This window comes from Danio rerio, chromosome 15, assembly GCF_049306965.1.
Source record: "Danio rerio strain Tuebingen ecotype United States chromosome 15, GRCz12tu, whole genome shotgun sequence".
Lineage (NCBI taxonomy): Eukaryota > Metazoa > Chordata > Actinopteri > Cypriniformes > Danionidae > Danio > Danio rerio.
The window spans coordinates 30677672-30694010 of NC_133190.1; the positions used below are offsets into that span (position 1 = coordinate 30677672).

Sequence of the window (16339 nt, forward strand, 5' to 3'; positions counted from 1 at the left end):
ATAATTGAAAACTCCTTGTTTAAAGTTTGCTATAATTTTGCTTTTGATTTTATTTGTTTATTGACTGCTATATGTTTACCATTGTATTGGCCATCAAAATATCTGCACCATTTCATTAGTTAACCCAAAACCACCTGTTATTAAAGGTTATGAATGGAAGTAAAACAAAGCCAACGATTTCATGAATTGCGTCCACTCTTAATTGTTTGTTTGTTTTTTGTCTGTCTGTCTGTCTGTCTGTCTGTCTGTCTGTCTGTCTGTCTGTCTGTCTGTCTGTTTGTTTGTTTGTTTGTTTGTTTGTTTGTTTGTTTGTTTGTTTGTTTGTTTGTTTGTTTAAATTGCAAAAAGAATGTAATAATATATCTGTTGATCATTATTTTCCGCTGCTCTGCTTTGGGCTTACATCCAAATAACTGGCAACTCCTAGTCCTGTGAACGATAAGGAAATGACAGATTTTTGGTTAAAACAATGCTTACATTTATGGATGTAGAAAGATGAAAGACAGCAGCTAAAATGCAAACGCCTCTGGCAATCTGACAGTGCTCTTTTCCCACTGTGTGACAAACTGACAGCACATGGGTGGAGCAAAGCTGTAAACTAAGGGGAGAAATATTATTGACAACACAACCTGGCAGAAGGACAGAAGTAATATGGAGAAAGCATAGAACTATTGAAAATGATTTGTGTTTATTATTAGATCAAGAGTTGTTTTTTTCATGTTTTCAGTTAGTAAGTGGACTGTTATTAAAAAAACATGTGAGTGCTTTTTATGGTAATGGTGGATTAGGACATAATATGATTGGCAAATCTTTTAATGATTTGCCTAATTCACCCAAATGCTGCAAAACAAACCTGGTTTAGCTTGTAGGGCAGGGTATTATGTTATGGTTATTCTAGTTAAAATAGTTAATTAATGATAATCAGTAGTGGAAAGAGTCCTGTAAAATCATGCTCAAGTACCATTACCCAAAAAGTACACTGTAAAACCCAATAAATTAAAGTAACTGAAATCATTCGAGGAAACTGATTGCAACAAACTATTTAAGTTTAAAAACTAATCCTAATGAGTACTGTGAACTTAAATTCATTTGAGTAAAAGAAGCATTTTGAGCACAGTTAAACTCAATAAATGAAGAAAACTCAAACCAACTGAGTACTGTAAAACCCAGAAGTTAAGACAACTCAAATCATTTGAGGAAACCGATTGCTACAAACCATTTGAGTAAAAAAAATAAATAATAATAATCTGAGTACTGTGAACTTGCTTCATTTAAGTTTAATTAATGAGCTATTTAATTAACTCATTACTTTAAACTCTGAGTTCAAACATTTTTTACAAATGAATAGATTCAACTTTCAGTCAATTTGGAGTTAACTACACTCATTTCATTTGATATAGTTAACTTTTGGGTTTTACAGTAATTAAAAGTATCTATTGTAAATATTACTCAAAGTATGAGTAAAAAGCAGCCATTTTAGGAGTACCCAAGAGTAGTAAGTATTACACTGTGAAAAGCCAATGTGTTTACATGCTATTTGTGCATGTGTTTGAAAACGTAATATTCTGTAGTGCATTTAGGGACTGTTAAAGGACATTTGGCGATTAAACATCCGTCATCTTCTCATCAGTGACATCCAGTCTCTGGCTCATTGTGTATAACCATTTTGAACATCTTCTTGGACACTTTAAAATCCTTCCAAACAGTTTTCTGCATGTATTTGTCTTCAGGTATAGTTCAGTATGCTGCATTTTAATTTTTATGTGGAGTTTAATTGGACATTAATCATAGAACTGATTTTTTTACCCAGCCAATCCCCATAGACTTGAAAAAATAAAGTATTGACTGCAGGTTGAAGGAAAATAGTGGAGTAAAAGTACCAATACTGCATTAAAATGTACTTAATGGAAAGTAAAAGTACAATTGGTAACTTGGTAAATTACAATTTCTGAGAAAAATACTCAGTTACAGTCATTTGAGTATTTGTAATTTGTTACTTCACACCAGTGCTCATAATTAAGGTGAAAACTTCTGTGAAAACCTTTGAGATTTTGGGTTTGATGGAATTGAAAAAAAAAATCTCCTTGAGCAGGAGCACTTGCATAAACCTTCACCATTTTATTCATATCTGTATGTTTTTACATGTATTTTACAGGGAAAAAAGAAGAAGAAATTAGTTCTGGCTGTTTGCAGCATTTTCCAAATTATTGATAAAAAGAGATACCAAAAATCAAGAATTACTATAAAATCACAAATAATTAAACAAGAAATTTAGACCTGACTTCATCAAATTTTCAGATGTTTGAGCTAAATTGTTATGCAAATTGTCACATTATATATTTAATAAAGTAATTACTAATTTGGGGAAGTTAATTATATTTTTGCTGTTTATTTGTCTATCCTACTATATTTAGCTTTTTTTTTGTCATTTATCTATTTATGAAAATACTTTGCAGAGAATCGTTTCTGTATGTATCTATGTGTGCATACAATTTAATGAGGAGCTAAACTGAATAGCTGTCATTACCTTGGTTTCATCAAATGCCAAAGTGCACTTAAAGGAGGAAAAGTCATTTTTCTCTCCCTGTCTACCTGTCACTGCAACATGATCTCATAGATATTATCAAAAGAGCTAAAGGTCCCACGGAAAAAAAAACAAAGCTTTTTCTCATGCTACTCCCATGTTTGGACAATGTGACATAAATTTTACTGCTAACGTTTTAATGGCTTAAACCCACAAGTTATTTTGAAACTGGGACTACTTTTTAAGTGCAATGTCCCTGAGGTATGTCGATATTATGGAAATTGTTTTGTATCTCTCATAATTATTAAAAGAAACATTTTCAGTCAAAAGGGTATTCATTTTGTTGAAATTATTTAAGTTTTATTATTATTATTATTATTATTATTATTATTATTATTATTAATTGTGGTTGAATATACATTTAAATTCAAAAATGTAATCATTACAGTACAAAGTAAATCATTTATAAAGTACTGTAGATTAGTTTGAAATTGGATTTTATAAAAAGCAACATTTTTTAATTCCTGCAAGCAAGTGAAAATTATATATCACATGACCCTGCAGAGAGAGAGAAAAATATATCCTATTTGGGAGGTTAAACCAGGAGCAATCCTCCTCAAAATGATTTCATGCTCAAAAGCTTTTTGGATCCTATTATTCTTGAACATGTTCTGGCGGAAATGCAAAAAACTAGATATATAATGTTTTTTTCTTTTTTTTTCTTCTTTTTTTACTATTTACTGCTTCCACGTGATTAAAGAATTGTTTCAATATTAAATACCAACATATTTTGATTTATTGTCAGAATGTGAATCCCATGTTTGGAAATGTCTATTAATGTGGTATAAAATTATTGTTAGTATAATATAATATAATATAATATAATATAATATAATATAATATAATATAATATAATATAATAAAATATAATATAATATAATAAAATATAATATAACATAACATAACATAACATAACATAACATAACACAATACAATACAATACAATACAATACAATACAATACAATACAGTATAGTATAATATAATATAATATAATATAATATAATATAATATAATATAATATATAATATAATATAATATAATATAATATAATATAATATAATATAATATAATATAATAATATTATTTATTTTCCAGTAGTGGGTTGTGGCTGGAAGAGCATCCACTGTGTAAAACATAGTTTTGGTACAGAGTAGTTGGTGGTTCATTCCACTATAGGGAGCCCCTGAGAAATAAGAAACTAAATTAATTAAATTAATGAGTGAATAAATAATGAAATGAAACATAACAAAACATAGCATAACATAGCATAACATAACATGACATGACATGACATGACATGATAAGCATATAAGTGATTTTGGTCTATATAATATAATATAATATAATATAATATAATATAATATAATATAATATAATATAATATAATATAATATAATATAATATAATATGTTTTATACATGTTTTAAACATGTATAAAAGTGATTTTGGTCCATTCAATTTTACCTCTACTGTCATGTCAGTTTCATTTGTTTCTAAAGGAGGCGCCAGCAGCACAGAAAACCGCTTGAAGACTCGACGGCTTCCGTAAGTCACGTTCTGTCTGCCGTTTGCGTATACTTTTGGTTCAGATTAAGTTATGTTTGCACTCTTTTGTCGGGCAGTTTTGTCGCGTGTGTAATTTAAGTACTGAGACTCTGATAGCTTTAAATCATGGAGGATTCAGACACCAGCGCTATTCTCGCGGAGGACTCTGAGTCGGTTGACTCCAGGACCGTGTGTTGTTGTTTTAGGGTGACAGAAAACAAAGCTCCTCCGCCGTGCTCGTGCCCGTTGTCTGTGACCGTGGAGCCCGTGATGTTTCTGTCCACCTTCTCCATCGTTCTGCAGGCTCCTCTGTGCACGCAGTACCTGTGGGATCGCCTCAGTGAAGATGTGGGTTATAACGGAACAAAGACAGGGGGGTGCAATGCTTCTACAGTCCACGACCCTCTGCAGACGGTAACAATAAAACTACTGTTTCACTCTAGGAGAGCTGTAAAAATAGCTTTTTTACAAAAAAAATCTTAAAGGGATAGTAGTTCACATTCAGCATTTTCTCACTATATATATATATATATATATATATATATATATATATATATATATATATATATATATATATATATATATATATTCGCCCTCGATAGGTTTCAACCTTTATGATTTTCTTTATTCTGTTAATTGGGGTTATTGGTTGGTTTTATATATGCAAATTCTGACTTTCTCCATAATAATATAATTTCAGTAAAGTGATTATTTGCAAAATCTAAATATGCAAATTATATTAGCGGCCAATAACTATCAAAGTACAACATTATTCACTGTCAGTGTAACGGTGCAAATGTTGTTTTGAAATCACTTACATGTGATTTCAGACCAAATATTCAAAGTAGCATGGTAAACAATACAGGGACAGTGTCCTACTGTAAAAAAATGAATGAATGTGGAAACAAAATTAACTTTACCTTAATTATTCTGTTGAACACAAAAGAGGTCACTTTTAAGCGAACTGGAAACTAGTAAACATTGACTTGCATAGTAAGAAAAACAAATACAATGGAAGTCAATGTTTTCAGATTTCCATCTTGCTTAAACATATATATGTTCAACATAATATAGAATTTCATCAAGGTTTGGTTGAGGGTGAGCAAATGATAGCAGAATTTTCAGTTTTGTGAATTACCTTTGAGTTCCAAGATGAATGAGTTTATTTATCTTGTTTTAGTGAATCAAAAACCTATACAGCTCGCCTTCACCTGTACTTTGATTCCCAAAAAAATGGCACTTGCATATAATCCATTTAGTTTGATTGCTGAATGAATGACACTTCTGATCCATTTTGTTTGATTCCCAATTGAAGGATTGTCATGAATTGGTTCTTTTTTTGTGTGTGAATCAAATATACAGTAAAGCACATACTTTAGTTTGATTCCCAGGCAAGCCAATGACTTATGAACTGTTTTTTTTATATATATATCAAATAACTGGCAATAAAGCACGCTAACCAGTACTTTGATTCCTGAAAAAATGATTACATTTTTTGAGTGAGTCAAATAACACACACAAAAAACTAAACCAGTGATCTTTTGGCTCCTTAGCGAATGAAACTTTATCTTATTGTTGTTGTTTTTTAGTTAATTCAGTGAGAAAATATCATAAGTGTACCCCAATCAGTGTGTGATCAGACAAGGACAATGTCTAAACAAATGACACTTGAGTCAATGAGACAAAAAGTCATTTTTTGTGTGTGTGAAATAAAAACAAACAAACTATGTAACCAGTGAAGTCAAGCTGATACAAATTGTTCCTCTTACCAGTTTTGTAAACCTTTGTGAAATTTTTTTAAATCTAGCCAGAAATAGGAAGAAAATCTAATTTATTTTTTACCTTAAGACACGATTGAATATTTACTTAAAGGAGAAGAACCACCAAAAAGTCAATATTGCAAAAGAAACCAAACTGTTAAGCATATTTTTGTGGAATGCCCTATTTTTAATGTTATCAGACAACAATTTTTATCTGGACAGACTTTAAATGAATAATTTTAAAATGTGAATGCCTCTACAATTTTACAATTTTAACTTAAAAAAAAAACAGTTTTAAGTTTTTATCTTATATATTACCAATACTATTGTTAATATGTATGTTTTTTTTTTTTATGTTTTACTATAGAAAAGTGGTATTTAAAATCTGATAAACTTGATCAGTTTTTTTGCCATGACATAGCCAAAGAAGCTGAAATGGCTATAAACTCAAAATTCTGTAAGTTGCCACAAGTAATATAAACAGTTACCACTTCTCTGTCAAAACTCAATAAAGCATCTGTTGACATCCTTCTGTGTCATTTGGTGCAATTCTTACGGTTTTATTTTATTTTCAAGGAAGTGGAGACTCTGACTGCACACTGGAGCCTGTACATCAATTTAGGCGGCTTTCTAGTTGGACTGTTTATGGTGATCCTGCTGGGCTCATGGAGTGACCGTGCGGGCCGGCGTCTGGTTCTGATCATTCCTTCTCTTGGCCTGGCCGTTCAGGCAGCTGTGTATCTGACAGTAATGTACCTGAAGCTGCCCGTGTTCTGGTTCCTCATTGGGAGGATCTGCAGTGGCCTCTCAGGGGACTTCAATGCTATATTGGCTGGTTGCTTTGCATATGTGGCTGACACGAGTGAAAGGGGCTCTCGCACTTTTCGTGTGGCCATACTAGAGGCTTGCCTGGGATTGGCTGGCATGTTTGCAAGCATCATTGGAGGACAGTGGAGACGGGCCCAAGGGTATTTCATTTTTTCTTCTAAATTGGAATCTTTCTAAACTCAACCAAAACATAGCTGGATTGCACCCTTCGCCATGTCATCTTTAACTCCCCCATCTTCTGCCATTAAATTTTCTACTTGCTGTTTCACTTTCACTTTTAAAATTGGCTTATAATTAAAGGTCTTGTGAAATTAAAATAAAATAAATTGAGGTGCTATTTTCAGTCTGTTAGTTTTGAGGATATAAATAATTTAGTGGGCAAAAACTTAACAAAATTCACATTTAGAAAATTTAAAACTGATATAAGCAAAGCTTGCAGTTTATCACTTCCGTCTAAATTAAACCAACATTTTTTCACCTCACCTCATACCTCAGTTTCTCATCAAATCTCAACCAATCAAATGCTCTCTAGTATCTGACATGTCCCGCCCCCTTCAAGACGCATTCTATCAATCACTTGCACTGGCAGAACTGTGATAAAAACGAAACGCTATTGGCTTTTTTTTAAAGGGGAGGAGCTACTGTATGCCCCACCCTTTCCTTAAGTTTCAGTTGAGATTACGTCAAACATCAAATTAAAAAAATACCCATTTTAAAGCACTTCACGAGATCTTTAACATAATACCACTCACACACACATTACACACAGTACACATATGCCAGCACAGTACATCTGACCAACATCCGCTTTTCCAACTGCAATCAGTTATTGGATCTTTCCACTTGTCTTGTTTTGCGTCTTACTGTCACTTGGTTTTGTTCTAGTGATAAGGGGTCACATTTATAAAACCTTGCATAGAAACCTTCCTATAAGTGAACATAACGATAGAATAAATTTCAATTAAATTGTTAATGATTATGTGTCATATGATCATTTAAAGTGGTTCAATTAAGTCAATATTTAAGTTAAATATGTTTACTTAGATTTTACTGTGCACATTCTCTCGTCAATTTTTATAGATCACAGCTTTTGTTTAAGTGACATATAGTGTGTATAAATGCATTAAGAAATGAGACCCCTAGTCCCATGGTCTGTCGATTTGTTGTTCTGTGTTCGCTCTCCCTTTTACTGTATGAATATGTGTAAATTCATATATGGACAATATGCAAACATAATAAAAAATAATAATAATAATAATTTTCCCTCCAAAGAGGGGTGGTGGGGGTGAGGTTCTAAAAATATAATAAATGAATTATTCTTATAAATAAACTAATAATATACTAATAATTCATTAATAAATACAAATTAATCTATCTAAAAAAATCCACCACTGATATAATTTCAGAGACATTATTTTAAGGTAAAACAGATCTGTTTTTATAATGCAAAACAAATGGCTATTATGTTCCTGCAGGTATATCAACCCCTTCTGGTTAGTCCTGGCCACAAATCTCACAGCGGCCCTCTACGCCTACCTGTTTGTGCCTGAAACGGTCACCCCTGACCCTCAAGCCAGGCTCTTCTCCACCAGACACCACCAGGCCGTCTGTCGCCTCTATTCTTCTGATGCGCCGCCTGGACGAAGGTCTAAGCTGTGGCTGTACATCTTCTGCTTCTTCTTGGTGGTGACTGTCCATTTGGGCTGCAGTGATCTGTATGTGCTCTATGAGCTGAGCGCGCCGCTCTGCTGGGGCCCGGAGCTGATCGGCTATGGCTCTGCAGCCAAACATCTGGCTTACCTGACCAGCTTGACAGGACTGAGGGCCATGCAGTGCTGTTTGGAGGATTCTTGGGTGGCTTTGGTGGGCCTTACCTCTAATATGGTGGGCTTGGTTGTGATTTCGGTGGCTGACACTACAGCGCTGATGTTTACAGGTATTTATAGACTGCTGATGAAAGATTTTTCAGGCACACTTTATTTTAATGTACAATTCACACTTTTAACAAACCATTAGCCATCATAGTCAACCATCACACCAATAATAGTTAGTAGTTGGATTTAGGTATTGGTCAGGGTTGGGAATGTAAAATAAGATCATCCTTTATAAGTGCTAATAAACAGTTAATATCTTAATAATAAGCAGGTAATAGGTCTTTAGTAAATGGTGTGAATTGTTGCTTAGGGTGCTTTCACACCTATGAATCGATTCAGTTGTTCCGAAACAGAGATTAAAATTGTTACATTGTTGCTCTTTGCTCTTGGAGCGGTTCGCTTTCACACTGCAAAGTTTAAAATCGGACCAAAAGAGCTAAAACAAGTCATGTGCGAGTAAACTCTCCTTAAATTGGTCAGAGTGTCAGGGTTTATTTTGCAGCGTCCCGCTCAGCTGTCAGGAGAGGTGGTGGTTTGGTGGTGATTGACAGGGTGCGCGCGCATGACGTGTCTGAGGAGAGATGTGGTGGGGAGGGGTGAGAAGGGTGCGCGACGATGCCTATTTGAGGACTGGGAGAGAGACGCGAGATTACCGGGAGATCATCACTCGTTTGCGGGCATCCAGAGACTCGCGAAACTTCCCGCCCTACTCATAATTCTCTCTTCATATAGCCGTAAGCCTATTACATATCCATAAAACACTGTGATATAACCGCGCTCGGATCGGATCGCTTTCTCACTGCAATCGAACCGCTCCAGGGTTCGTTTCAATCGAGCCGAGACCACCTCATTCAAGCGATCTCGGAGCGATTACTTTGGCGCGGAACAGAGCGCGATTGCCCTGTTCACATATGCCAATCGAACCGCGCTAACTGGGCAAACGAGATACGTTCCGAAACAAAAGTGTAGGTGTGAAAGCACCCTTAAACTAAAGTGTTTCAATCGATTTTTCTTTTAACAAAATCCATTATCCTTATCTTAACAAGGTTAACAAGGACTTCAGTTTTTGATTTAAAGTACACTGACAATTCCAATAGTCTGTAGTATTATTATAACTACAACATTCTGCATTTCTAAATGCATTTAAATTCTTGCGATGGCTGCTTTATTTTCAGTATTTAGGTACTCTAGTCCAGGGGTTCCCAAACTTTTCAGCCTGCGACCCCCAAAATAACAATGCCAGTGATTCACGACCCCAGCATTTCTTGGAGGTGGTTATAAATATGCAAATGTTGCACACACAATAGGCCTATATAAAGACGATCATATTGACAATACAAAAAAGCACAACAGTCTAACAATCATATAATTTTTATTGTTTAATTTAATATTAACCTCACCTAAAGAGACTGGTGGGCATGGTTTAATTTTGGAGACCGCCACTCAGGGATCATCCTAAATGTTCAGTTGTGACCTGTATTTATTTTTAATGTATTTGATTTCCATAAAGTTGTCAAAGTTTAATCTGGTGCTATAAAATCAATCTGCTGCATCTGACACTATTGCTGTGTAGTTAATCTAACATAAACACACCAATTCTATGAAAATAATAATAATTGAAAGGCTGATTGCTTCTCATTGGCATGTTGTTGTTTTTTATGTATCTATTAACTACTATGTTTGTCTTCTGTGGGTTATGGATAAAATATAGTAATTCTAATAGTTTATTAACATTTATTTGACTTTTAGAAATCACCAAGGGACCCTCACTGCCCCCTACTTTGGAAACCACTGCTCTGGTCTTTCACAAGATCCTTCAGAAATCAGTCTTTAATACTGATTTGGTTTTCAAGAATGGTTTTGTAATATTATTCATTTTTTTATATACTACTTTTTATTATTTTATTTTACTCATTTATTTTAAGGACATTTAATTTGAAAAAATATTTAAAATAAAAATAATTGCAAAATGAAAATCTAGGGTTTTTTTTTTAGTTATTGATATCAACATTTTGAAGGCTTAAATAAATGCATCATTATAAAAAAATGGATGGATTTATGCATTATATATGTATATATACAAATGTGTGTATATACACATTACATGAATTTTTCATAAAATATGCTTAAAGGCACGTATACACAGACACAGTTTGTGTTTCGCATAAAATATATTATTTTATTACCTATATTGTTTTTTTAGTCATTTAGTTGTTTGTTTGTTGTGATTTTTATTTTATTTTATGCTGGTTGTTTTGTTGGGTAAATATCTCGCTTAAAAACCTGTCAGAGAATGTCAGGAAAACAAAAAAAAAAGTAGCAGTAAGCATATTCAGTTCCAAGCAGTTATCTTGCTCATTTTTTAACCAGAGAAGACTATAAGACCTGATGTTAATGTTTTACCATTTAGATTAGGCCTCCATTACAGGATAAAGGTCAAGACGATGCTTTGGGAACATTTAGAAATAAATGTAGTGCTGATGCAACCTCAAACTTTTCCTTCATCATGGTAAATGAACTTGCAGGGTTTACTAAAAAAACTGCTTCTCTCTCTGTTTTCAACAGGATATGGCCTCTGCTTTCTTTTTATGGCCTCTACTCCAGTCCTGAGGTCTAAACTGTCCAAGCTGGTGGACCCTGCAGAACAAGGTGAACAAGAACAGCATAAGTACTAATAAATGAAGTGGAAGAATGTGTTTTGAACATCTTTGTTTTTTGTTTTCAGGTGCTTTATTTGCTTCAGTAGCCTGTGTGGAGGGTCTCTGCTCACTAGTATCTAGTGGGGTCTTTAATGCACTTTATCCTGCAACTCTACACTTCATGAAGGGCTTTCCTTTTGTCTTTGGTGCCGCCATCCTTCTCATTCCTGCTGGCATTATTGGGTAAGACCTTCAATACTTGTTATTTCAAGGTGTCTGTAGGGTCCTAAAAAGTATTAAAAGTTGATAAATCAATTTAAAGAAATGTAAGGCCCTTAAAAAGTATTAAAGTCTTAAATGGTTTTTTTTTTTTTACAATGTATTACCTTTTGTATCAGTATGCTAAAGTTTGCCTGAATTTAATCTGTGAATCTGTCACGTTCCTTTGTTTACTGTAGTAACCAAGGCCACCTTCTGGACTAGCATTTTTATTCAGTATATGAATATAGTGAAGGAACTACTGCATGATGTATATTTGTATGCAAAAACCCAGAAGCAAGTTAGCATTTTAGCAGTTCTGGTTCCCTCATCCCAAAGTCAGTGGGTATTTTGAATGGGATTTTGGTTAAACACAACATGGCTGACACAAACTCAAGATATTTTCACTATTTTATCGTATGACATAAAACACATCAGTTACATCTCACTCTTGATTTTTTAAATCGGTTACGCTTCTTTAAAAAGACGGTTGCTGTCAAGTTGCTAAATTGGACTACAGGCGGTGTCAGAGACATACGTCATCGAGCTAAACTGGTCTGGAGCGCAGCCTGCTTGCGTTAGGCATTTGTATTTGTCTGTTATTTAAAGGGCCATGAAACCCCCTTGTTTCAGCAGGGTTTTTTTTACACCTCTACTTTTAAAAAAGTCAGGAAAGTGGGTGTTTCAAGCTCTGTTTAGGGAGGAGTGTCAGAGTAGGGGAAAAGGGAAGGTCTGTAAAAATTTGCATAAAAATAGGAGTGTCGGTTTGGGCACGTGCAAATTTTGCTAACGTGGCAAAACAAACACACAGACACAGGGCAGAAAGACGGTGACTGTGTTTACATAAACATTACTAATCAAATTATTTGCCAAATTAATTAATGGTGGACTTTAACTGCAGTTTGGCTCTTTCATTCAGGAATTTCATTTATGCCCCTCGTGACAAACGATATATTTAATTCAAGGAATTGCTGGAAGCATGTATTTTTCATGCAGTGTTTGTCACCGCACGGCGAATGAAAGAAAAAAAAAACCTCTGCATTTCTCTGTAACTTAGATGCACTTGGTAGGTAGCATCAGAAAGCCGAGTGTGTTATTCCTGTCACAAAATGCAGTAAAAATCTTACACGACAGTAAGATTGACTGTGGTGCTTACATGTTTACACTGGGAGAGCAGCATTTACAGGAGATTTTTCAGTCCATAGTATTGTAGTGATAATAGTGTACGTACGGTAAACTTTACTAACTTAGAAATCATTTGACTAAGGTTCGTCTTTAAACACTGAAAGAGTACTGCTGACGACACAAACTAACTTTGCCTCTGAATAAACAAACAAAGAGCACTGATCGCTTACCAAATCTGTAGAGACAGGACAATCAGCAACAACTGGAGCCGCGTCTTTATTAAAAGAAGACGAGCAGCAAATCCGGATTTCACCATTTCCACATGTGAAAAGCTCTCGGGTAAACAAATGTTCCTTAGACAGGTATTTCTGTCGCGCGTCGCGTGCACTGATCCACACGTGAGTCCAGCTGAGCTCTCATAGAGGGAAAATGAAAACAAAACCTTCACTGCAGCAAATTATAAAATGCAACACTGACAACCCGTATCTCCAAACAATTCTTGTTCTCCCGCTTGGCAACACAACATGGCGTCTCCCTGCCGTCTGAACACTGTACGGGTACAAACAGTCTTGGAAGCTATCATACATATTAATAAAGTTGCACCGCATACTCAATAGAGCTGATTGGTTTGTCTTACTCATGAATGAATGCAGCGCACTCAGAGACGTAATACGGTACTCCCATGTACAGACATCCAGTCTACACGCTGGAATACACGCCTAAGATCTCATGGCCGTAATGCAGCTTCAAAAATTCATTTCAAACCGGAAGTACGAATTTGCTTGAAATAACGCAAAAACTACCAATTTTCACTTTTTAGTAAAATATATGTGCCCTACTAGTGTTTTAAGCAACATGGGGGACACGTAGCACAAAAATGTGTTTTGGTGTTTCGTGGCCCTTTAAGCAATATTATGGGGATACACCTTACCAGTGCAGCCTCCATGTCTCTTTCATGCTCTCAGTAATGCAAACGTGTAAATAAATATGTAAAAAATATATATTCATTTGTAAATTTTTGTCATTTTAACGTGATCAATTGATTTTTCGTCATTTTTCTTTATCTGAACATATTTCATCCTGTCATAACTGCAATATTTACACTCCTCCCTACAATTTATAGCATATATGTTGTTCTCTATCCATGATGAAACTTGCAGGCATATTTGCACTTGCATATTTCTAAAAATAGGCTTGAAATGTTGTCTGTAGCAGGGTGCTGTTGACGTCACGGGTGAGCTCCCCGAAGGCACTGTAATCCGTTTAGAGCCTGATGTTAGATTTTTTTATTCTTGCGTTAGCATTTAAGATTCAAAAGTGATAAAAGTTGTATTTTCGTGTGAGGATTATCCAGTTGGACAAACGTGTAAGTGTAATGAATTGTGTTTAAACACAGACCTTATTATTTGCAATCTTCAAAAAGCCTATGGAAAAATTATAGAGGGATTTTATAGAGGGAACCAGTTTTAAGCTAGCAGCCGATTAGTCTACAAGTTGATGTCATAGTTCCTACACTACACTCTATACTGTTTTAGTTTAGGATTAGTTTCTTACAATCAGTATTTAGTTAATGTACTGTAAGTTACATTGTTGCAAATGTTACCAATGAATCCTAAAGTGGCGATGAGGTCTTAAAATGTTTGGAAAGACTCTTAAAAAAGGTCTTTAAAAGGTATTGAATATCACTCTGATTTCTGGATTAACCCTGTATTTAGCTGTTCAATCTGTGGATGAACCAAAACAACAAGACAATGTTAAAGATTAAGATTTGAATAGAAGTATTGAAATTTAGATGTAGAAGATGTTGAATGTACCATATTTAAATTTTCTGCATTATTATGTTAATCTTGTGTTTACCTTGTAAATAATGATACAATTAATTAATAAACAAAATAATAAACAATAAATAAAGGACTTTTAGTATGGCAGGAGGCCTGTATATTAATTATTACATTTTTATTTTGACGTGTACAGGGGCTTGGGTTGCCAGGAGAAGAGGGAGAGCAGAGAAAACAGAGAAGGATTTGGGATATCCTGACATTGAGTTATCCTTGGACAAAGTAACTCCTAGAATACAGGATGATTATAGGAGTAGATCCTGAATCTGACTGCCAATGAAGTTTACAAAAGGGACGCATGTACAACTCATGATGACTTGGGCATGGCATACTTTTTTTTAATTACAGTCTGGGATCAATAAGATATATTTTAAGATTTAAATTTTGTTTTTGTTTTCAGCAAAGATTTTTTCTAATATATTGACAGAATATAAATGGGTTAGAGACAAGCAATTTGATGCTTGAAAACCACACTTCCTTGACGCATACACTTTGTATGCATTATGCAATTTTAAGATTTCTGTTATTAATATATCTGCATATTAAAATGATTCCTGAAGGATTAAGTGACAATGAAGTAATTTTCAATGAATTTGAGATTTTTTTTATGTAGCACTGGTGAACATCAGCAACTTGTTTCTAATAACCTTTAAAAATTTATATTAAGCCCAAATGTATTAATGTTTGGTGCATTATTGCTGTTTTTTGTATCACGTTTGTAATTGAATGTCATTACTGTGAACTTCACCAGATTTAAATACCAGCAATGAAAGTTCCAAGATTAATGATTTTAAACCACACTTGCTGTTTAGACTCCACTCCAGACACTTTAAAGTATTCGCCATCTTGGAATGGTCGACATCAAAACATCTATACGTTTTCCAACATGCTACTTGTGCTATGAAAAAAGTGGCTGTATCTCAATATGCGTTCTTCAGAGATCTTGCGTCCTTATGTAACATCATAATCAACTGCCAAAGTTCAGTTCCAATACTCAAGACCACAAGAACGGAGGACGCGTGAAACATCACCGATGTGTTCTTAATATCAAGGACGCATGGATACAGACTTTGTCACTGAACTCGCTTGAGAAGTCCCAGAAGTCATTGTGACTGTAGGTGGGAAGCGCAGCATTTCATAAAGGTTTTTTATTAAAGTTCAGACATAAAGCTTATTTATCATAGGAGTTTGAAACGGTGAATATAAACATCTCAATGAAAATCTTAAGAGGCATATACACATTAAGGGTGTTTATTTTCTACAATTCGTATTAAAATCTGTTTTATTTATATTGTGCAATGCATATTTGTAAAGGCTTTATGCATAGTATATTTTTTTAAAAAGGGAAAAACAATAAATCGCTGTATGAATGCTGTAATGTTTAAATCATAAGGACGCAGCATCTCTTTTCTCACAAGATGTGTTCTCCGTTCTCGTAGTCTCCCGAGTTCATTCTTCTGAGGTGACCTGGCAAGACAGGTCTTCATAAGAAGTCTGTTCAAGTCTGTTCTCTGCGTTCTTGGAATTGAGAAACAGCCTTTATTTCAGGGTTATAAGCAGCCTGACACAGCAATGTTAGCTTAACCAATGGCTTAAGTTTCGGTTAGAGCTAATTGGGAAACCAGTATAAGCCGGTTTTTGCATCACAGCTTGGTGAAAATTACACAGTTAAAGGGTTAATTCGTCCAAAAAATGAAAAATTACTTGCCCTCATGTCAATCCAATACCCTGAGATCTTGTTCATTTTCCAAACACAAATGTAGATATTTTAGCTCTCTCGTCCATAAACAGCAAGGGTCCTGAGATGTTCAAAGTCCAGAAAAGGAACCAAAAACTTTGTCAGAACATTCCATGTGACTTCAGGGGTTCAAATGAAATTAGATGAA

At 34.5% G+C, this 16339-nt stretch overlaps 1 protein-coding gene across 1 annotated transcript; it reads left to right on the forward strand.

The window, feature by feature from the left end:
• The first annotated feature begins 4160 nt into the window (after positions 1-4160).
• slc46a1 (solute carrier family 46 member 1) lies at positions 4161-15030 on the forward strand. Its single transcript, NM_200285.1, is given in 6 exon segments — positions 4161-4545; positions 6468-6859; positions 8195-8655; positions 11159-11242; positions 11319-11475; positions 14590-15030. Coding segments are annotated over 6 exon segments (1446 nt in total). The 5' UTR covers positions 4161-4257; the 3' UTR covers positions 14654-15030.
• The last annotated feature ends 1309 nt before the right edge of the window (positions 15031-16339 follow it).